This window comes from Perissodus microlepis, chromosome 3 (assembly GCF_051167445.1).
Source record: "Perissodus microlepis isolate ML-2025 ecotype Zambia chromosome 3, ASM5116744v1, whole genome shotgun sequence".
Classification (NCBI taxonomy): Eukaryota; Metazoa; Chordata; class Actinopteri; order Cichliformes; family Cichlidae; genus Perissodus; species Perissodus microlepis.
The window spans coordinates 8,952,423-8,975,961 of NC_140463.1; the positions used below are offsets into that span (position 1 = coordinate 8,952,423).

A 23,539-nucleotide genomic window follows, 5' to 3' on the forward strand; every position below is an offset into this window, starting at 1 on the left:
TAAATCCAGTAAACTTCTTTTCACTTTTCACTCAAATATCACTGTGTGTGTCTCCTGTATGATATATTTAACTGACATTTTTTATTGTAACAACCAACGATTTATACAGGAAAATGATGGCTATTAACAATGTTGCCCAAACTTTTGCATCCCACTGTATTAGTATATTTTGTCATTAGTATAATATGAAATAAATTCTACATGTGTCAAGTCGTGTGCCAACATTTGCTGTGTAGCAGAGCTGAGACATTAGTCATTATAAAAATTTATTTGAAATAATATAAACATTCTCAAACAGAAAAACATTAAACATAAATATATAAAATATAAGTATTTACAGAGAGACAGGAATAAAAAGGACCCAGCTGCTCTCCAGAGCAGGAACAAGGCTGAGGAGGAAATGCTCCATTGGAGACTGGTGTGGACTCTTCAGGGACTCCAGGATGGCCAGCTCCACCGCCGATGGACCGTCCTGGGACCCGTCCCTCATCTGCCTCGGAGCCGTCCTCCTCTGTGGGCCTGTAAAACAGCACAAAACACAAAGAAATGAGAAGGCTGCTACTAGATTTTAATTTCAACATTGAAAAAAACAAAAACAGGATATAATCAGATTGGTTGTAGATATTTAGTAAAGGTGATCACAAGGGAATCCAAGTGAGTAAAAAGCTATCAGTGCTTGCTGTACATCTGATGCTACAATTACATACCTGTGGGTGCAGCAGCAGGAGCTCAGGGACTGGGGAGCCAGGAGAAGCAAGAGGGGATGCTCTGCTGCAGAATCAGTTGGCTCTATCAATACAGTATTAAATGTTAACATGTTGAATATAATCAGAGAAAGTATATACAGTGGTCCCTCATTTATTGCAGCAGGGGTTCTCAGAATAACTAGCCCCTGGCCACGCACTTTATACACTGTTTTCCCCACACACATGAACATTGGTCACAGTTCTCACAATTGATTCTCAAAGTGCAAGCCTTTGTAGATTGCAAAACGTAAAAGTCGCGGTTTGTCTTCATCTGCCCGCCACTTTCGTGCGCCCTTTTCCCTCGCGGTGCAGGTGTCTATTTCCGAATGAGGCTCATAGTTATGGGTATTTTTGTGCTGTTTTTTCTATTGGACGTGATGGTTATCAAAACCAAACATGATAAATTTGGCAAGCGCAGGAGACACAACACGGAGATTTGTCAATCAGGCTGCAGAATGCAATGCTGTATGGTGCAAAAAAAAGAAAAGAAAAAGAAAATCAGCGAAAAAGCGAAGCAGTGGCGGATGAGCGGGACCACTGTGTGCTGTTTATTAATAAACAAAATATATTCCTATATGACAACAAGTATAAAAGCAGAACGGTATTTGTACATCAGTGGGAAAATAGCGGTGGCTTGCTAGCTTTTGTGCGGCTTCCCCGGGTCAGCGAAAACTTTCAAAAGAGAAATGAATGAACTTACCAGGTTGCCCGATCTCTTTACATATCTTCCTCCAAGCTCGGTCCTTTATATTCCTGTCTCGGTACAGAAAGCAGCTGGTGTCGTACGGCTCCGTGTTGTTTGCTACAGCGTTGATTAGACTTCCCCCCATTGAAGAATGAAGGGCTTTGGCTGGATCTGCCCCTTTGACCTAGGTCACAGCCACGTCACCAGGCTCCTGATTGGTTGTCGCGGCGCGATTTGACGCTGGAGTTCAGATTTTTCCAACTCGAGCGGTAGACGCGAAATGCGCGTATGCACAAAATGCAACACAAAAACTCACGCGCGTGGTTTTTTTCGCGAGTCAAACGCTCCAAACGCGCTAGACTGACGCGAGTTTCAGGCGTTTTGGCGTTTTCGCAACGCAAATCTGCTTCCGAATTTTCGCGGGAGCCGCAATCGCGGGTCATCGCGCCTTTCCATTGACTTTACATGTAAACCTGACGCTCTGGCCGCCTCTATCGCGTTCGGTGTGAACACACCGTTAGGGACTAAGTAAAGCGTTATACAAATACAGGCCATTTACCATTTATCCTTGGATTTAGAAGGAAGAATGCGGTTTTCATCCTGGTTGCAGGACACAGGACACAGCTCTTTGCCCTCTGAAGGATACTTTAGGATGTATGGAAGTTTGGCCAACCACATCTATATGTGTTTTGTGGACTTGGAGAAGACGTTTGATCATGTCCCTTTGGGTGTTCTATGGGAGGCGCTTCGGGAGTATGAGGTGTCTGGCTCATTGCTAAGGGCCGTTCGATCCTTATACAACAAGCTATACAAGAGCTAGGGCTCTTGTATAGCAGACTCTAGGGCAGACTCATTCCCTAAGGGCTGTTCTTTTCACCAGTTCTGTTCATTATTTTTATGGACAGAATTTCTAGGCATAGCCAAGTGGCAGAAGGCTTCCACTCGGATGGTCTTAGAATTTGTTCTCAGCTTGTTACAGATGATGGGGTTCTGTTGGCTTCATAAGATGTTGGTCTCCAGCTCACTCCACCAAATGTGTGAATTGGCCATGGTCCTCAGCCAGAAAAGGGTGAAGAGCCCACTTCAGGTCAGGGATGAGTTACTCACCCAAGTCTTGTTCACAAGAGAGGGTAGAAGTGAGCAGGAGACAGATTGGTGCTGTGGTTACAGTGATGTGGACGCTGTACGGGTGGTTTGAGCATCTGACAAGGATGTCTCCTGGGTGAGGTGTCTCCTGGAAACACCTTACTGGTCCCAGGCTGTTCCCTCCACGACCCAGCCCCAGATAAGCAAAATAAAGTGGATGGATGGATTGATGGACAAATAAATAAAAAACCTTCTCTTTTATCTAGTGACAAGTGTATATTTTTATTTCTTTTGTGATTTTTTGGATTTTACTTTTCTTTTCTTGGACTAAATTCGATTTTTGGATTTGGACGTTTTTGACTCCTGTTTTTTTAAACCTCTACTGTCCTGCGTCTGAGTCCTATGTTTCACAAATCAATGCAACACATCTTTCCTCATGCAAAACATCAATGGTTTTGACAAAGTTATTTGAGGTTTGACTGGAGATTTGTCATTTCCGCTTTTTTTATTCAATAACACTTTTTATTCACTACTACAACCATTGGTTTACTCGCCTATACTTACTACTGAGTGCTTATGTGTTTATGAATAAGAAGAATAAGTATGGATACATGTAGTCTGTAGTTATTCAGTTTTAGTCAACTTGCCTGTTTGATGGATTGCTCTGTCACACTATGTTTTAATTCACCACAAAGTCCTACCAAAAGATTTATGAAGAGTATCCTACTGAGGATTACTGACATTTTGTTCTCTGGCCACAAAAGCACTGCACTATCTTTTTCTCTTTAGCTCTTAGTTTTTTACCTTGTGCGCAGTATAGGAGAAACTCTACTTTTTCTTGTGGCTTCAATCAAAAATAGACCCTGAACTATTGTATAGGGAACAAAACATAGGTGTTACGATGGCTGGAAACATCGTCAGCAGCTAGCTTGGCTCTGTCCAAAAATAAAGAGCAGCTGTACCTGGCCCCCCTTGTTCTGTTTGCCCATAACTGACATCGTCATCGCTCACTGCTGGGTATACCACAGCTGTATCAGTTTCTGCAAGATAAACCACATAAAATTACCAAAACTACAGCCAGTGTTGGGGAGTAACGGAATACATGTACCGCCGTTACGTATTTAAAATACAAAATATGAGTAACTGTATTCCGTTACAGTTACCGTTTAAAAAGGTGGTATTCAGAATACAGTTACTTTGTTGAAATAAATGGATTACACTGCGGTACTTTCCTGTTTCATTTTGTCGCGGGTCAGGACTGTTTGGGTTTTGTTTGACAGCTACGTTCTGTTGTTCCAGGCGGCAGCGTTACGGTTGCCATGGTTACAGGGCAACGCTCTCTCTCTCTGCGACTGTGTGTTTCCTGGGTGAGAGAGCGCCTTTTCGTTGTTGTTGTTGTTGTGCTAAGCTAACAGGCAGAATGCTACAAGCATAGCTCTAAAGAATGTAGCATCATGGGCAGTGTAGTCCGTGTTGCAGGGAGAATGGACTGCCATACACGTTATGGGTCTGTGAGCGCGAGGAGGGAGAAAAAGGGGAGTGGAAAGGTACGAGTTGTCATCGAGCAAAAACGGGAGCTGGAAGCATGTAAATATAATAATAACCACTGTAGCCAAGAAGAGAGCCTGACGAGCCCAGCTGTAAGTAAGCTATTAAGACTCAACTGTACACTGTGTTCGTGTTTTCCTCCGAAAACAATAAGTTCCGTTGCAGCAGTCTTTCAACGCCTCTCTCTGTCTCTCGCAAGAAAAGTTGACCCACACAACAAAGTAAAGCTATTTTTCGGCTACGAGCCGACAGGGACCCCGCCGTATTAGTCAGAGGTCCCTTTACTACAGTTCGGAGTCGCGGACCTTCAGTAATAGTAATAAATCACACAGCAATAGTACATTCACGTTGTTGTAAAAAGCATGATAATATATTAAGTATTCCAAAGTATTCAGAATACGTTACTGTCATTGAGTAACGTAATGGAATACGTTACAGAATACATTTTGGGGCATGTATTCTGTATTCTGTAATGGAATACATTTTAAAAGTAACCTTCCCAACACTGACTACAGCAAATGCACAGCAACAGCATTGTTATATTATTACACAACAGCTGTGGAGTCTGTGAAGTGAATAAAGAGATTAAGTGATGCTTTTTAAAATCATAGATTTGTTTAATCTTCACACCTCTGCTGTGAAACACAGAAAGATCAGAAATAACTGAGAGCTCATTCTGTGACAAAAATGTGGACTGACACAGTGGTGCTGTTTGCTATTAATATAAACTCACACACTGTACCACTAAGCAAACATGTTCTCACATCTTGATCACTATCATTAGCCAAACCATAACACACTGTGGTGAGAAGTCTCACCTGGTTCATACTAACTGGACTCAGCAACAGGAAGTAGCTGCTGTGGTTTTTTAATGCAAGTTTAAAAATGGTTCAAATCTTTGAGAGGCTGGAAAAAGGTAGCAATGATCTTTGGTTTGTTCAGTCTGTCTTTGTATACATCTTACACTAAACAACTAAACAACAAATGCATTATCTCAAAACCTTGTGTGTGAACCAAACACAGAAAACAGGCACATCTGGACCACATCTGGGCTCTTTTTTGCATTCAAGGTTCAATTACAGCACTGCTAAATAACCTGTGGGATTATTTAGCAGTGTTTCTTCCACGTTTCTTTCTGTTCTTAAATTAAACAGCTCTGTGTTGAAACACCTGCAGCTGAATTGTTTTGTCTCTGTCAGAAACAGGATGCTGGACGACTGCAGAGCTGTTAGCTTCAGTTAACCACAGAACACAAACACACAGTCCAGCTCACAGATGGATACATCTGATGAGATTTTACATAAAGGAAACAAATTCAGAACAAAAGTATGAGCATGTATGTTGTGATATTATTAATATTAACATTTATGTTGGGATTTCAGATTTTGATCACATCATATCAGAAAAATGTTTTTTTTTTAAATTTTACAACAGTTCGTACTTTTGCAGTTCTGATCATCCTTCACATGCTCTAAATCTGATTGTACCTTCATACCAGAGTCAAAGACATCTGAAGAGAAAAATATCACAGAAAATATTTTCATAATCCAAACTATGATCAGAACTATTGTTTTCATATAAACTTAGCACAGAAGTAAGGAAATCTATGTTTGGTTGTTTATTTATGTTATGTTATTAAGAATGCTTCTTGGCCTCTTTATTTACCCAAATGTTGCCAAATCTTCAAACAGCTTATTTTGCTGTTGATACTTGTCTTGAACTGCTGGTAGACCGGGTGCTGACAATCAGCTGCATGATTAGCAGCATCTGTGAGCTTGGACCCTGCTACAGCGGTCAGTTGGGCTGTATCCCAATTCAGGGTCTGCAGCCTTTATGGCCGCATTTTAAGGCCAATTACGTCACAGCGACGCGACGAAGGCTGTCCCAATTCGAAGGCTGCTCGAAATGCGGCCCTCAAATTGCCGAAAAAAAACGGCGGATGAGGGGCGCCCGAAGAGTAAACTTTAAGTAAGTACTGAATATTATGTCATTTATTTATGTGCAAATGTTTAATAACGAAGAACATTAAAACATTACTGTTGGCCACATGTCGACCAAGTTATGTGACATTAGTGACGTTTGTACTAACTTGGTTTTAAAGCCTTTACTTTAAAATATACGCCCTTCAATAGTTGACCTTAATCTTGCAGAGAATGATCAAAGCTCATGTAGAAACAAACAAACAAATGAACAAAAGATTTTCTCCTTCATTTCTGTCAAACAAAGCTGTAGGAAACGTTTCCAGCTGTTAGTATCATGGTTGCTAGGCAACCTGGGCAGCGCGACAGAGGCTAGACCGTCCCATTTCACAAGCCTTGCACTTCCGGCCTTAGCGGTCTTTGAGTACGCGGCCCTTGTGGACCGTTAAGGCTGCGTACTTTAAGGCTGCAGACCCTAAATTGGGATACAGCCATTGTGTCTGCTCCGAGTGTGTCATGTCTGACTGATCTGCATAGGCCCACGCCATAGGGTAACTTCAACCTGGTGTTCAGCAAAGCCAAAGCCAAGTTGCAGCATTATTGGGAGTGAGCCCTACTAGCTACAAATTGAAGGCCAAGCTCAATATGACGGGGGATGTCAGAGACAGGCCGTGAAGTGGATGTCCCAAGAAGATGACACCACAAGAAGACAGCATCCTCACTATTTCAGCACTGAGGAACCGTAAGCAGTCTTCTACAGATTTGAAGGGCAATATGACGACAGCTGTCTACTTGGAAAATCTAGAACAGATTCCTTACAGCCAGTCTCTGGTTGGATAGGGCTGCTGCCAGGAAGAAAACAATACTGCTTGTCACCATTATGCCCTTTTGTGCTAGTGTTGGCAACATGTGTGCTGAAACATGAACATGTGGAGGAACGTTATGTTCAGAGATGAGTCTTGATTCTGCTTATGGCAGGTGGATTTTAGGGTCAAAACAGGGACGATGCAGAGAACATTATGCAGATTGCTGCAACAATAGGATAACAGCTTTTGGTGGAGGCAGTGGGATGGTGTCGGGTGGCATCTCATTCTCTGGACAAACAAAGTTCATCAACCATTGGAGGCAATCTCGTTGGAGAGGTATATCAAGATAAGATTCTCCAGCAGGCCCATATCTCCACAGTCTTGAACCGGACTGACAATGCTCGCCTCCACAGAGTAGGGTTCATCAGAGACTAACTCCAGAATTTGGCAGTGGAGAGGATTTAACGGCCTGTTTGCAGTTCTGACCTCAACCCCATTGAGTTTGCTGTTTGTCCCACAGTGACCAACACAACCACATTTAACCTGCATACTCATCTCTGATGTTTAACCCACACACTGATTTTGCTTACACATATACACCATTCAAGAGAAATAAAGAGGCTTTCCAACGTTATAGGATTTATTGCCAAGCAGCATTCGTGCTACAGCTGAAAAATACTCAACCAAACCGAAAGTTATTTACTTTTTGTTTATGTCCTATTTCTGAAATATCCTCGTGATCCTACAATTTAAAGTTGCACAAAATTTGCTTTAGAAACAAATCTAACCACTCAGCAGCCATTTGATGCACCTCTAGGCAGATAGTTAAATATCAACTTCAACCCCTTTGAAGGAAACACAGTGCTACCTTTGCTTTGTCTGACTGGATGTTGTTGATGATCTGATCTCAAAATGTACATGACATGAGTGATGATGCCATCTTCACCAGCTTTTTCTTGAACTGCTGAAATGATACAAAATTAAAAATAATATAAATTAAATATCTGAACAGAGTCTGCATTTAGGAAAGTTATTACTGTAACCATAAAGAGTTTGAACTTTATTCTACTAAAGAAACTCAGACATGAAAGATCAGGAAGTCTGAGTCTCACCTTCAGGATTCCTGTGAAGACATCGTTTCCCCAGCAGAAACAAAACACAGGATGATCCAACAGAAGACACCAACAACACAGAGAGAACAGGAGGAGAGGGTGATGGAGAAAGAGTGGTATGGGTGGAACCAGGAGGAGAGGTGGCGGTATGTGGAGGTGTGGAGGTGGTGGGTGAAGGCATGGTGGCAGTTGGAGGTGTGAATGTAGGTGTTGGTGTGATGGGGTGTTTCTCTAAAAAAAAAAAAAAAGCAAACACAGTCATTAAGTTGTCGTCACATCATGAATGTTGAAACCTGCAGAAACACAGACAGGTGAGTGTGTCACCTGTGACAGTGATCCAGCTGTTAGTGAGGGGAGGGGTTGTGTGTCTGTGAAGTTGTGTCTCAGCTGGAGGAGTCAAAGATGACATGATGGTATCCACATTTTTGCAAATGAGGATCTGATCATATATTTATTTCAGTGACTAACAGAGAACCTGAGTTTAAATGTGATCAGATGAAGTGTGAGGTTGTGAGAAAGTCTCTGACTGCATTCATAGATGTGTCCTTTCAGCTGCTTGCTCTGATCCAACCTTTAGGCTTCAGGGAGATGTTTGCTACGTTGGACTGTAGGACCATCAGAAATGTGTGCAGTAACAAAACAGGCAGCACTGAAAGCAGCTCTAAGTGTTTGTGTTGTTCAATGATTTGTGCACAACAACAAAAATGGGACCTCTCTCATCCATCAGTCACCATGTGGACATTTTTCTAACACACTTTGAAGCTGATGGACGTTTTGTGTCTGCACTAAGTACGTTTTCACCAGCTATGGCACCGGCAGGATTCACTTTCACAGACTCACAACCACCAGCTTCACCCCTCCCCTCCCCCTCCAGCTGTAGGCTTTAACATTGAGTTTCCCCACACATGTTTACAGACGAGTTAGAGAGCAAGAGAAGAAGAGACGGATTCATAAATGTCTTTGTTTCTGCTCTAACCTTACCCAAACAATGCTGCTCTACAACTCTAGACTACCAGCCACAAAGACAACAGCTGGAGAAACATCTGTCTACCTGTGACATCCACCAGCTCATCCATACAACAAACAAACATCAACAACCAGGAAGCAGCTTCACCTCTGATCACACACACACTCAACTCTACTCACTCACCTGGAGGAACAACTCTGAGGTAGATGATGCGGTGATCCCATGAGCGTGTTTCTTCAATGAAAAGACCGCACTCGTAAGTTCCATAATCAGTAGTAGTTACATTCTTCAGAATCAAAGACACGTCTCCATCCTTCATCTGTCTGTCCTGCAGATCCACCCGGTTCTTAAAAGATGGATGCTGGTTGGCTGAAATTAAGTGACCATCCTGGTACAAAAGCACATATTCTGGCACCAGGTCAGCTCTGCTCCACTTAACAATTCTTATGTTGTTGTTTGGAGCTCGACATGTCAAAGTGACGTCCTGTCCAGACTCAGCTGGGATGATCTTTGGGTCTGAATGAGACAAAGAAAGAACCTCTGAACATCCAGCAGGTCACCAGTGACCCACTGAGGGAGAATTTTAGCCTCATGCTAAACATGCAAAGTGTCAGAAACTACAAGATGTTAGCTTCCACAGAACAACAACATGTGCTGATAATAAGTGAACAGAATGTGTGAGAGAAAGCAGCCTCTCATTATAAGACACTGTGAGTCTCTGCATGCTGCCTTTATGGAGCTACAGCTGTTTGTATACACTGAACAAGAAGTTTTGTTGCTGTATACTGACTCCTGAAACTACAACACATCACACTGACACACACATTACACTTCTTTGTCTCTGTCACAGCTGGATTACAGATGTTAAGTGTCCACCCAGCCTCCTGTCTCCTTCACACACACAGACAAACTGAATCCAGATGAAAATAATCCTCCTGTACTTCTTGTTATCTCAGAGAGAAACTCAGTTTAGTTCAATCTCACCTGCAGAGACGAAGACAAGGACAAACAGCAAAGTGCAGCAGAGCAGCGCAGTGCCAACAGCCATCTCTGTGTCAGTATTTGTGCTGATCCGACTCTTAGTTTGTTCTAAATGTCTGAGTCTGTCGGAGTTTTCAGTCAATAACAGAGCCTGACTTTAAATACTGACTACATCATATTACATTTAAGCTTGAAATAAAGCTGAAAGTCTACTTTGAAGAACAGATCTGACTTTCAGCGGCTCACTCGACTCTGCGCCGTTTGTGGTGCATTCAAAGACCTCGGAAATCTCACCAGTTATGTAAAGCAACAGGCCCACGTGACCTGGTGACTGTCACAGTGTAACAGCTGCCTGCTCAGTGTAACCAAACATCGTGGTGTTATTTGTGTCTGATCTGTGATGAAGCTTCTGCTGTGAATATGTGATAAACATCACGAGGCAGGTTCACTATAACCAAACTGTAATGTTCGAACTCTTGTTTTGAAAATCACCGGAAGTAGATAGGTACGCCGGTTGTGTGTTCATGTGCTAGCTTAGCAGTTTACAGTGTGTGGATACGTTCTTCTATATCTACGGAATAAAAAGAACTTGTATGACGGCTCCGAGGCGATTTCTTCATAAGCAGTGAAGACACAACATGGTGTCAGAGTGAGTAACTCCTCAGCGGACCCATATGGAACTCCAAAGTGTTCAAAATTAAATAAATAAATAGGTCAAGATGAAATAAATAACTATGTGAATAAATAAGACACAGATATGTAATGTGAGAATGATATTGTGAAATAATGGAACACATTTTGAAAAAAAATGCTCATTATTGTGAAATATATTACATTCTGCTATATAAATTTACTTATTATTGTGAAATATTATTTCATGGTCATTATTTTTCACAATAACAGAGATTATTCCTGAGGCATTTTATTTATTTCCAGCCGTTTATATTCCAAAATGTCCTTTTTTCAAAGTCAGTCTTTATTTCAAAATCCCGTTTTTCCCGATGTTCTATTTATTTCATAATGCGACTTTTCAGCAGAATGACTTTGTCTGTCAATCAAGAGAGACAGGGCGGAGCCAGTTGTGTGATTGGTTGCTCCTTTACTCAGACATAAGTAATAGCACATGAATTGTCGATTTAGGTTTAATGGTGCAATGCGTCTCCTATGCAGCTGGCGGCAGTATGCAGCTCAAAATAAACTTAAGGCACCGACAAATGCAAAACACTGGGCGCGAATAACGTTACAGGTGTATCAATTCTTGTGAAGGCCATGGCTGCAGGAAACAAGTCCGTTTCTGAGTTACTCAGAGAACTTGCTAACCGCTTAGATTGAACGTCTTCACCTCAGTCTGAGTATTGCAGCAGTGTACTGGAGATGAAGTGGTCCCTGGTCCAAGTTCTCATCACAACCGCACAGTGTTAACGTTAGCAAATGCTAACGCTATCACAGCTAGCTCCACTCCACGAAACGCTGTTCAGGGTAAGTAACGATATGTTATTATTGCTTGGTTAGTCTGTCTGTCTGCCAACAATGAGCTTTTTAATCAGTTTAGTCACAGATTTTTTTTAATACTGTTTTTTATCATAGCAAAGAATTCTATAAATTAGGTAAGAGAAAATAATTGTCTTCTGGGTTAATGTCTGTATTACTATTTACATTGTTGTAGGTAATAGTTATTCATGACTGTTTTAAAGTGGCTTATCTTCTGTGCTAATATGGAAGACAATTAATCTATGTGAAAGAAAAAAGCAATTTTAGTTCAACGTAGTGATTTTGTAAGTGGGTATAATTTGAAAATGCTTTTACTAGTACAGTGGATGTTCTTTAAATATTTAACATTTAAAGTGTGTGTCACTTTACAGACTCCAACTTCAGTTTTGGTTTGGTCTCACCGTTGTAGGTCATAACACAAACAAGTCGTCAAGTCAAGCAGCTGAGGAAAGGGCTTAAGGAAACCATGGTATGGCCGCTTCTGACAGAAAGATCAGACATCGTTCCTCTTTTCTTACCAAGGGAATCAGAGACTGCTCCCTGTTGTGAGGTAAGGTCAGGTCACATCTTTTAACATCTGAATAGTAAAGGGTATTTGGTTAATTTATGAAGGATGAACATTAATTGTTGACACAAAACACCAATACACTATTTTGTATGCTTGGGTTAGTTGAACAGCTGGGTTACATTTAATAAAAATACACCTAATGTTGCTGATGCTCTTAAGACTACAAGATAAGTAAAGCTATAAAATGACTGTGGCCTGCCACAGAAGATGAAGATGAGGAAGAAGAGGAATGCTCTCGAGGATAAATGCAGAGTGGTAGGTTACCTTCGGTCCTTCATTGAAAATGGTAAGTCTGCTGCGATAGGTATTTTGCCATTGTTTTTCTCTGATTATACTTTGGTCAATTACATACAGTCCAGTGATCTTGGGTCATTAACAAAGTACACTATAGTATAATTTTGTTTTGTTATTTGCTCCATGCAATACATAAAAAAACAGAGTGGTGGCATTATCAGTTGCACTAGAATTGTATGTAGACTACTTTTAGCTTTGTTAACATAAAAATATCTATAACAGCTACAACAGCAATTTGAGTGGGGCAAAAATGTCTGGTGCCCTGTATGTAAGTGGTCATCTTTTATGGTATTTCTCCATAAAAGATTCAAAATAATGAATATAGGATGTCATTATAGTTTAAAACAATTTTCTGTTGCAGCATCTTGTGCACAACAAAAAGCCCTCATCAAGTTTTGGACAGGATGGGAAGTCTTGCCGAGAAATGACTGTGGAAGTGGTCAACAGCAGTCTTCCAGCGGTTTTGAAGTACTACGTCTTCCTGCACACTACTGTACCTATGAGTCATCTCTAATGGACATTCAGGTGTGTCTCCACTCTACTGACTCAGGTTTTGGTCTGGTTTACGATTGATTCCATAACCACATGGTAAGATTAGACCATTTCTTCTTTCTTGCATCACATTACTGTATTCAGTGTTCAAAGAAACGGACAATCTAGTGAGTTCTAGTTCTTTTTAATACACTTGACAGTGAAAAATACACAGTACAGGTGAGCATTTATGGCTTTTTTAATATAAACTGATGAAGAGTTCAGATATCAAAATCAGTTGTTCACTGTACATTATAAATTACACAGTATGTTTTGTTTATACTCGCTACTGGTACAAAAATAAATTCTAGAAAAAATTATTTGAATTAAGATGTTACACTACTGTACTGTGTTCATTGTATTAAATCTGCTCAGAGTTGACATGTACTGTATATCCAACCAAGAAATGAATATCATTAAAGTGACAGCTGTATAAAACAAATCCTGTTTTATAGCCACTCACTGTGTTTTTGAAAATGAAATTGGTTATGCTGTTTTGAGTCAGTATTAGCTACAAAGCCATAGATGTAGAAATTAAAAAAAAAAAATCCTCCTGACATAGAAACTGATTAAATGTGATAGTGTCTTTCTACAAGTGATTTTGAAGTATTGGTAGCACAGCAGGGTCTTGTTCATTCAGTGCATCTGGGAGCTGAATCTCAGGAATGGTGATCTCATTTGATGGGCGGCGATTATGTTGTCCTGTCCAGTCCACACCATAATCCTCATCAACCTGAAAGAGCATGCACATGTTTTAAATCTAAACTGAAGAGGTGTTTCCTGCAGCTGTTCCTAGATGGACTAGGAACAGCTGCCAGGGCCTATGTGAGTTGCTTAGGCATTGGCTACCAACTAATTATTCATTCACCCATTCTAGGTCAGGATTGGTTCTCTTCAGGTATAACAAATTTAACTTTGTTTAAAGTATTGCCATCTATACCTGACAGATGGGATAGAAGGAGAGAATGGGTTGGGAGACATTTCCACTTACATGAGAAATATTTGGTACACCAACTTGCACAGTAGAAATAAACTCATCTCAACTACAGATAGCAGAGTTTTACATACAAGAACAAATATGGATCAAATAGTCATGTACCTGTGACAAATCTTGTCCCTCCTTTCTGTGCAGCAACCAGAGGTGCAGGGGTGAATGGTTGTTTGCTTTTCTGAGTCCATGCTGATTCCATGCTTCCTGGAATGACTGAAGATGATGTTGAATGGGATGCAAAAAGCATCTGTGCAGAGCAAACAAGTGAATTTTTTCACCAGGGTTGAGCAGTCCTTGAATCTCCAGCTGGCTGAAGATGTTTTCATATACATCCCTCCACAGGCGCTCAATGCTGATTTCCATCTATATGCCAAAGGTGATTTGTTGCTGATACACTGTACTGAAAACGCCTTGCAGTCTTAATAGATAACCGTCGCATCTTGACCCCTTCTGGATTGACTCGTCTCATTGAATCCATCAGTCGAAATCCTGATTAACAAACAGATCATGTCTTAGTACTAACAACTACAAAAAGACTATTGTAAACACTAATGCATATGGGACAGATCATCATTGTGTCAGGTAAGTATCCAGGTGCTGTACAGATTTAGTGAGGAGAGAGAATCGTGTACAGACTGGTTCAAACAGGAACATAACTGCATAACAGTTATAAGAACATGCTAGTCATTTTTGATGGCTACATTAAAATATCACATCAAGGCCACACTGACACGTGCTTTCCAGGCCGGAAACTGGTGTTTGGATATTTTAACAATATCAGCTTACTTTGAATGTATATGCCTCTGAATGTCCAGCACTTTTGAATCCAAATCCACATCTCCAATAGAAGAATTCCTATCATATTTTCTGCACATAAAACATTTTTTCATATAACAGCAAATCTCAACAAAGTTTTCCAATTAATGCTGAAAGAACCAAGGATGTAAATGTATTCTTGTTTTAGCTTTACTGAAGACACCAGAGAAAGTATGATATCTATAATGCTGCTGAAATAGACAAAACCATTTCAATAAACTCGCTATTTAACATCAACTTTGTTATGCGTTATCAGAGAACAATCAACTGCAAACAGCAATGAAACATTCAACTATGTACTATTTAAAGCACTAATGACCCTGTTGTCTAACAAGATGTGATAAGTAAGTAGACTCTGGAAAGCTGGTGGGTCTACTCTCTGTGTTAAAGGTTCCTACAGGCTCCACTGCCCCCAGTCTCCGAGTTAACACACTAACAGCTAACACTGCTAAACGTGTCTCAACGCCGAGATGGCGCCGATAGCTTTAGCCGTAGCTGCCCCACTTAGTTTAGACAGTAACAAAAAAAAGTAAGCGATAATAATTCATTGTCAAACGTCATAATTAAGGTCAACATCTAAACAATGCTGTGTACAGAATCACACAGGTGCTTAATTACAGCATAAACTTACCTTAGACCTTCCTCCGTCATTTTCCTCCTAATTGTGCTCGGAGACACAGAAAACATATCGGCAATTACCCCGATGGTTATCCCGGACAGCACTAAAGTCCTGAGTGCTGCACTGGGATTTCAAGACGTGGACGACCAACATTTGAAGACTGTTCTTCCTCGGCGTATTCCAAACGAACACGGTGCTGAATTGATCTTAAACCTTCGACAATGCTGTCATCGATGCTAACATCTTGAAGAGCAATTATCATCCAGGCATTTCAGAAACATCATCTAAACGACTCAAAACAGTATCTACAGGTAAATGATCCCTCTCTATCTGATTTGCTTAAATGAGCAGAACTGACTGAAGTTCACACCTGTCCGCCATCCTCCGTGACTTTTGACCTAGCACGCTGTTGCTAGCTGTATTAGCCGTCCGCGGAGCAGGTATCCAGGAAAACTAGTCGATAGTAAACGATAAGCCAATAGGTGCAAAGGTCCAGCCCACTTACATTGATTGACAGACAAAGTCATTCTGCTGAAAAGTCGCATTATGAAATAAATAGGCCACTGGGAAAAACGGGATTTTGAAATAAAGACTGACTTTGAAAAAAGGTCATTTTGGAATAAAAACGGCTGGAAATAAATAAAATGCCTCAGGAATAATCTCTGTTATTGTGAAAAATAATGACCATGAAATAATATTTCACAATAATAAGTAAATTTATATAGCAGAATGCAATATATTTCACAATAATGAGCATTTTTTTCAAAATGTGTTCCATTATTTCACAATATCATTCTCACATTACATATCTGTGTCTTATTTATTCACATAGTTATTTATTTCATCTTGACCTATTTATTTATTTAATTTTGAACACTTTGGAGTTCCATAGACCCACTCGAAAAAACAAATATATAAATAAAAAAAAAAAAAGGAAGAAAATGGAAGCCTATGGTGTACCAGCCCCGAGAATGGACTGGGACTCGTCCAACCTACCCGACGCCTGGCGCCGCTTCAAACAGCATGTGGAGCTAATGTTTTCTGGACCACTCAAAGACAAGTCAGAGGAACAAAAGTGCAGCTTCCTACTTTTGTGGATCGGAGACAAAGGACGAGATATAAGTAATACGTGGAACCTAACAGAAGACGAAGCTAAGGTGCTACAAACGTATTACAACGGCTTCACAACGTACCTCACGCCGAAAGCTAACCCTATATTCGCCAGATACAAATTCCACGAAAAAACACAAGACAGCGGTGAGTCTTTTGAGCACTTCGTCACAGAGCTAAAACTCCTTGTTAAAGACTGTGATTATGAAAAAAGTGAAGAAATGGTCAGAGACAGAATAGTTTTTGGAACCAACTCTCCTCACGTCAGAGAGAAGCTACTTAGCCAAGGACGGACTCTTACGCTAGAGAAAGCTATAGACATAGCCCGTTCCTATGAGCTAGCACAGTCACAGCTAAAAACTATGACTAACGACAACCATGAAGTGCATGCCATACGTCGCAAAGGCGCAAAACCACAAAACTTACCACGAACCAGCAAACCAAGTGAAAGTTTCAGACACCAAAACAAAGCCTGCATGGCATGTGGGAGGAATCACGACAAACGAACTGATTGCCCAGCCAAAGGAAAGCAGTGTCTGAAATGCAATAAATTCAACCACTTTGCAAAAGTATGCAGATCTAAGAGCAACGTGGAAAGAAAAACAGGACACAGAGCGGTGCACACTGTACTAGAGGCTAACGATTCAGAGCCAGAGCTGTTCATAGACACCATAGCTGCAGAGGATAATGGAGACAGTCCGTTTGCAGACATACTACTGGGACCAAATAAGATAAAACTCACCTTCAAGTTGGACACTGGAGCACAAGCGAACATCATACCAGCCAACACTTTCCAAATGCTACAAACTCCACTCAGGGAGGACAAGGACAAACTGTTTGGCTATGGGGGCCACCCACTCAAAGTCAACGGACACTGTGAGTTGATTAGCAGATACAAATACCGAAAATCAGAACAGACATTTCATGTTGTTGACTGCACCGGCCCACCAATATTAGGCTTCAGAGCATGCAAAGCCCTCGGACTCATTAAGGTTGTGTACGCAATAACGGAGAGCATGGAAGCAGGGCAGCCCACCAAAGCACCAGACATCATGAGCGAATATTCTGATGTTTTCAAAGGCATTGGGGAATTCCAAGGTGAGTGCAGTTTCACCGTGGACCCGACTGTCGCACCAGTCGTGTGCCCACCAAGAAGAGTGCCTTTTGCCCTCAGAGATCAGGTCAAATCAGAGCTGGACAATATGGAAAGAGACAAGATTATCCAAAAAGTCACAGAGCCCACCAAATGGGTCAATGCTCTGGTAATCTGTGAGAACCCGAAAAGACCCAAACTCCGGCTGTGCCTGGACCCAAGACCTCTAAATAAAGCCATAATGAGACCACACTATCCACTCCCCACTCTTGAGGATGTGACACACAAGCTTACAGGTGCAAACTTTCTCAGCATCCTTGACGCACGTTCCGGCTATTGGGCCATCAAGCTAAGTGAAGAGTCATCCTTTTGGACTACTTTCAACACAATCTTCGGCAGATACCGTTTCCTCAGACTCCCCTTTGGCATTGTGTCTGCTCAAGATGAGTTCCAGAGGAGGATTGACGAGACATATGAAGGCCTGGAAGGTGTGGCAGGCATCGTTGACGACATCATCGTGTTCGGAAAAACAAAAGAGGAACACGACAAGAACCTCAAAGCCATGCTCAACCGCACAAGAGAGAAAGGTTTAAAACTCAATCCAGAAAAGTGCCGCATCTGTGTTACAGAGTTGAGTTTTTTCGGACATAAGCTCACAACCAACGGGCCAGACCCACTCAAGGTAAAAGCTATCAAAAACATGAAACCTCCAGAAAATGCTGCAGAGCTGGAAACAATCCTTGGCATGGTGAATTATCTCGCCAGATTCGCCCCAAACCTGGCAGAAATGAGCGCACCACTCAGACTGCTGCTGCGCCAAGACATGCCGTTCAAATGGGAAGAAGAACACGCGCGTGCTTTCCAGCAAATCAAAGACACCCTTACTGCCGAACCAGGGCCAGTGCTTGCATATTTCAACCCTCAAAAGGAAGTAACTCTACAAGTAGACGCATCTAAAAATGGACTAGGTGCAACAGTCATGCAAGAAGGAAGGCCGGTCACATACGCTTCAAAACTGCTTAACAAAACAGAGCAAAACTATGCTCAAATAGAGAAAGAACTCTACGCCGTCCTCTATGGCTGTAAAAGATTTCATGACTACATCTACGGACGTCATATTACAGTTGAGTCGGATCACAAGCCACTGGAAAGTATACTACGCAAACCGCTAGCCTTGGCACCGCCTCGACTACAACGTATGCTGCTTGCTCTTCAGAAGTACAGCATAACACTTGTACACAGGCCTGGAAAAGAGATCCCAGTAGCAGACACGCTATCAAGAAAGTCAATAGACGACAGTGACAGCTCACTAAGTGAGGAAATGGAAACACAAGTGCACACAATCATCCGGACAGCACCAGTGAGCACAGAGAAACTGGAATGCATCAAAACTGCCACAGCCCAAGACGAACAACTCTCCACCCACGAACGCATCATCCGGTCAGGCTGGCCAGAGACACACAAAAAGTGCCCAGAACTTGTCAGTGAGTACTGGAACCATCGTGATGAAATCACTGAGGCATAGGGATGGGTATTGATAAGATTTTCATGATTCCGATTCCATTTTCGATTCTGTTTAACGATTCGATTCTTTATCAATTCTCTTATCGATTCGTTTTAAAAAAGGAGAACACTAAGGTCGATTAGCTTAGAACTTTGTTTTATATCTTCTCTTTGAAGAAGGTAGAAATTTAGGAGTAACATGGCCTTACAAACCCAGCAGTGAGATCTTAAGAGATCCAGCCTACGGCTCTTCAATGGGGTGTCACAGGGTCCCCAGGAAAAAAAATTGTAAATGTAAAATAATAAAATAAATATTCGTCTGTAGCAATAACAAAGTATAACATAAATTGTTCTGTGGCAATTACACAAGAATATCCAGTAATGTCCCTGCCTACAATTAAACACATTCACTTACCGAAAATCGGGGGCATCTGCTGCGGCAGCCTTTTACCACAAACTTAGCCACTGCTCGGTGACATTCGTCTATCCTGGCCTGAAAGGAGACGCTACCGGTAGACTGCAGCGAGAACTGCCAGCATCTGAGCCAGCCAGACTCTGTCTGTCTCTCTCATCATGGTCACCTAAATGCACAGTAATGGCAGGTTTTGTAATAAGGCAGATCGCGCTAACATAATATGCACTGTTAGTTGATTATTTACCTGCCGCATTAACGGGAGAGGACGTGCAAACGTTACCGCTGCTGCTGGGTTGAGATTCACGAGTCCGGAGCGGAATTAAAAACACGACATTCATTTAAGGTCATCGCGTGTTTTGTGAGCAAATGCTTTTGCATATTCGTAGTGTTTCCTCCCTTAAATGAAATATCTACTTTGCAAGTATTGCAAGTTGCCCTGTTGTCATCCGTTCTCATAAAGTATAATCAAACTTTTGAGCGTTTGAGACGCTAAGGCGCCGTGTTTCCTGCTGGGTAAATGACGCTCCGCAACGTGGTGACGTCATTCGGGGCGACTGGAATCGATAAGGGAATCGTTTGCAAAAATGGCAAACGATTCCAAGGAATTGAAACAGTGGGAACCGGTTCTCAACAAGAACCGGTTTTCGATACCCATCCCTACTGAGGCAGATGGACTTCTCCTGAAAGGTGAAAGAATAATAATTCTGCACTCACTGAGAAAAGACATGCTGCAACGAATACACACTGGACATTTTGGAGTCGAAAAGAGCAAACACAGGGCACGAGACATAATGTTCTGGCCAGGCATGAGCAAACAGATTGAACAGACAGTTATGAAATGTGACATCTGCCAAACGCATCGCAGCTCGAACCAAAAAGAGCCCATGCTGTCCCAAGAAATCCCAGAGAACCCATGGCAAACTGTGAGGACCGATTTGTTCTCATGGAACTCTGAAAACTACATTGTCATTTGTGACTACTTAAGCAGATACTTTGAACTCGAGCACCTGCCAAACATCACCACAGCAGCTGTGATTCACAAGATGAAAGCCACATTCTCCAGACATGGCATTCCGAAGAAAGTCATAAGCGACAACGGACCATGTTACAGCTCACAAGAGTTCAGACGTTTTGCAGAGTACTGGGGATTCCAGCATATTACATCAAGCCCACGTTACCCCCAGAGCAACGGCTTAGCTGAAAAGACTGTCCAAACTGCAAAACGTATTCTGACAAAAGCAAAACAGGACAAGATGGATCCCTACTTGAGCTTGCTGGAGTACAGGAACACACCTGTTGATGGCCTTAAATCCCCAGCCCAAATCCTCATGAGCCGTAGATTGCGCTCCATTTTGCCCTCAACAACTACACAGCTCCGCCCTCAGGTCACCCCACAAAGCCTTGTGCAAGAAAGACGGGAGGAATGTCAACTCTGTCAGAAAAGACATTATGACACATCCGCCCGACCCCTGCCGACACCGCAGGCTGGCGCACTAATACGCTACCAACAAGAAGATGGGACATGGCAGCCAGCCACTATTGTCAAACCAGCAGAGACCCCACGCAGCTATCACATCAAAACAGGTGATGGTCAACTCCTGAGACGCAATCGCCGACACTTCATCAGCGCCCAGGACACCTCGCCATGCACTCCCACACAAACTGGCGGTTGTGATGACACGCAAACCACTCAAGACATTGTTCCAGAGACCAGGTCTCCCCACCACACTCCAACTACAATGACTGAACCCTGCCCTCGCACCAGATTCGGCCGTGCCATCAAGCCAAGGCAGGTCCTTGATTTGTAAGCCCCCCCCCCCAAAGAAAAAAAAAAAAGGACAAAGGAAAAAGAGACACTTATGCAGCAGAAACTAAAAAGAGTGTTGAAATGTTTGAAAAAATAAATAAATAAAATGTTTAGAATACACATACAGCAGAATAGCATATTGAAACTTAGAAGTATATTGTTTACATCTTATTATAGTCTCACTACCAGGGAAGCGTTTTTGTTTGTTAAAGGGAGATGTAATGTTCGAACTCTTATTTTGAAAATCACCGGAAGTAGATAGGTACGCCGGTTGTGTGTTCATGTGCTAGCTTAGCAGTTTACAGTGTGTGGATACGTTCCTCTATATCTACGGAATAAAAAGAACCTGTATGACGGCTCCGAGGCGATTTCTTCATAAGCAGTGAAGACACAACACAAACCTCCATGCTCACAGTAAACATCATGGCAGTGTTATAAGATACAGCATCCACAGTGTAGAACAAACCTGATGACACCAACTAAAAAACTGAAAAACCAACCAGACTGCAACAAACATGCAAACTGTTGGCTGTCATCAGGGTGACGTCAGATTGATGTCATAAACACATCATAAAACATCAGTTTTAGTACTTAAACTCACTAGTAGGTGCCGTTGGTCTAAAATAACTGCAGATGAAAACATCTGGAATATGTCAACAGTATGTCAGTCTCTCTTCTGTCCTGTAGTCTGAGTGTAGCCATTGTATCAGTGGGACAGCACTGCCACCATGAGGTCAAACTGGAGCATTGCAGGTAATAATTCTCAGCCTGAACACTGTTGGAACTAGGGCTGCCACAAACGATTATTTTGATAGTCGACTAGTCACCGATTATTTTTGCGATTAGTCGACTAATCAGATCATGCATCCATTGGACGTACAGCGTACAGCTTATTGCACCAGCAGCATCTGCTCTTATATAACTATCATTAGCTTACAGCTTTAAGTGTTTAAGGTATGTGCTAACTAAAAATAAAGACAAGATGATAGTTTATTAAATTTTAATGAAATTTGCAGATTGTTTCAGTGAAGTTTAATAAACTCCTTGCTATCTAAAATATAACGGGACACCGGAGTATATTCTCGAGCATCTCACACTTCTGATAATCAGTTGTCTGCTTGACGTTTATTCAGCTGTGTAAAAACTATAACTTTAATCTCAGCCAAACTGATTTACTCAGGAACAAATAAAATACTAAAAAAAAGCCAAACAATAACATTTTGAAGTTATCTAAGTGACTTATATATATTTAACCTGAGAAAGACGGCAGTGGGTTTGAAAACGATTTGCCGGGAGTCACGGTGTTCTCACAGGCTCTGGTGAGCCGTGCCCCCGGCTAGCTATCGAGCTAGTGGGTAACAGACGTCTCCGAAAACGTCGGAGCGCTTTTGAAAATATGTGGTGTCTTGATAAACTGAGCAGATATTTGAGGTTTACACAGCTACATTCTCGCCTAAAAATATGTTAAACGTTTATTTTGTGACCCAGAAAGAATAATAAGAGTAATATTAAAACTAACTAGCTGCCGCCATTGTTGTAAACTGAGCTGGGCTGCGCTATGAATTCTGGGACACAGCTTCTTCTTCTTCGGGGTTTAACGGCAGCTGGCATCCTTGTATATGCAGTGCTGCCATCTTCTGTTTCAGTCCGTTATTACACTCTTAAATCTACTACTTATTCCTGCGTCTTTTGTGATCTTACAAAGCTTCAAACGACGCGTCGACTATTAAATCAATCGTCGACGATTTTGATAGTCGACGTAATCGTGACTAGTCGACTAATCGTGGCAGCCCTAGTTGGAACATCAGATCTCCTCACACTTTGAACTCATTGTTATTCTCAATGTTTCTAGTTTTCTTTTCTTTTTTTAACTCAATTTTTGTTATAATTTACAACCTTGCAACTTATACTTGTCAATGTTCACAAGTTGAACAAATACAGGAACAGGGACAGCCATGTAGAAGTAGGGATGGGTACCGGTATCCGGTGCCATTATGGCACAATAAACTATACCAACAACTATTCCTACATGACCTCATAGAGCTAAACCTTGCTGAGCTAATTATTTGATGGAACCTACAATCTTCAATAATCCATTCCTTGCTTCCTCCTGTTGTCTGGCAAAGGCTAAAGAAAGCTGTGAAGCTACAGTGTTTTCTTTTTGAGCACAGATGTTCATGGCATGGATGTGTACCTGATTTTCTGCATGTCCCTAGAACCTGAAGAGAGCCTTTTTCCAATTTCTAAAGCCTGCACTCACAAAGGCAGGCTCACACTTGCTTACAAATGTTGACTGATTTGAATAAATTTGGACCAGTGAAAACACAGAACCCCTTGTAGTGGCACTGTAATGCAACCAAGGAAAAGTTGTGAACCCTTTTTGTTTAAAAGATAACACACATTTAGCTCGCTTCTGCACTGCCATAAACTCAGGATCAGGTTGTGCAGGCT

At 41.7% G+C, this 23,539-nt stretch overlaps 3 protein-coding genes and 1 long non-coding RNA gene across 6 annotated transcripts in view; 1 reads left to right on the plus strand and 3 right to left on the minus strand.

Moving 5' to 3' along the window:
- LOC146389750 (neural cell adhesion molecule 2-like) overlaps window positions 1–23,539 on the plus strand; it is a 631,716-nt gene that overhangs the window by 553,023 nt on the left and 55,154 nt on the right. The window lies entirely within an intron of this gene.
- Window positions 1–23,539, minus strand: part of LOC146389772 (barrier-to-autointegration factor-like protein) — a 78,734-nt gene that overhangs the window by 7,864 nt on the left and 47,331 nt on the right. The window lies entirely within an intron of this gene.
- LOC146389773 (uncharacterized) lies at window positions 254–10,569 on the minus strand. 2 transcript variants are annotated; one of them, XM_084913636.1, is made up of 5 exons: window positions 9,854–10,569; window positions 9,053–9,385; window positions 7,903–8,133; window positions 708–7,751; window positions 254–519 (listed from the first exon to the last, which is right to left on the minus strand). In XM_084913636.1, the coding sequence occupies exons 1-4, from the start codon at window positions 9,915–9,917 to the stop codon at window positions 7,582–7,584; spliced, it is 798 nt and encodes a 265-aa protein (XP_084769762.1). In that variant the 5' UTR covers window positions 9,918–10,569; the 3' UTR covers window positions 254–519; window positions 708–7,581. The 2 variants fall into 2 exon arrangements, with proteins under 2 accessions (XP_084769762.1, XP_084769758.1); XM_084913632.1 differs by having other exon boundaries at window positions 708–7,754.
- On the minus strand, window positions 12,864–15,711 carry LOC146389774 (uncharacterized). Of its 2 annotated transcripts, XR_014798552.1 has the most exons (3): window positions 15,173–15,711; window positions 13,834–14,214; window positions 12,864–13,467 (listed from the first exon to the last, which is right to left on the minus strand). It is a non-coding gene; the product is annotated as an uncharacterized LOC146389774 (long non-coding RNA). The 2 variants fall into 2 exon arrangements; XR_014798551.1 differs by having other exon boundaries at window positions 13,834–15,711.

Coding starts and splice junctions, on each gene's coding strand:
- LOC146389773 (XM_084913632.1), bottom strand. CDS start 9,917: ATGGCTGTTGGCACTGCGCTGCTCTGCTGCACTTTGCTGTTTGTCCTT. Junction 9,386..9,853: donor CCTTGTCTTCGTCTCTGCAG/GTGAGATTGAAC, acceptor TGTCTCATTCAG/ACCCAAAGATCATCCCAGCT. Junction 8,134..9,052: donor CCTCAGAGTTGTTCCTCCAG/GTGAGTGAGTAG, acceptor TTTTTTTTTTAG/AGAAACACCCCATCACACCA.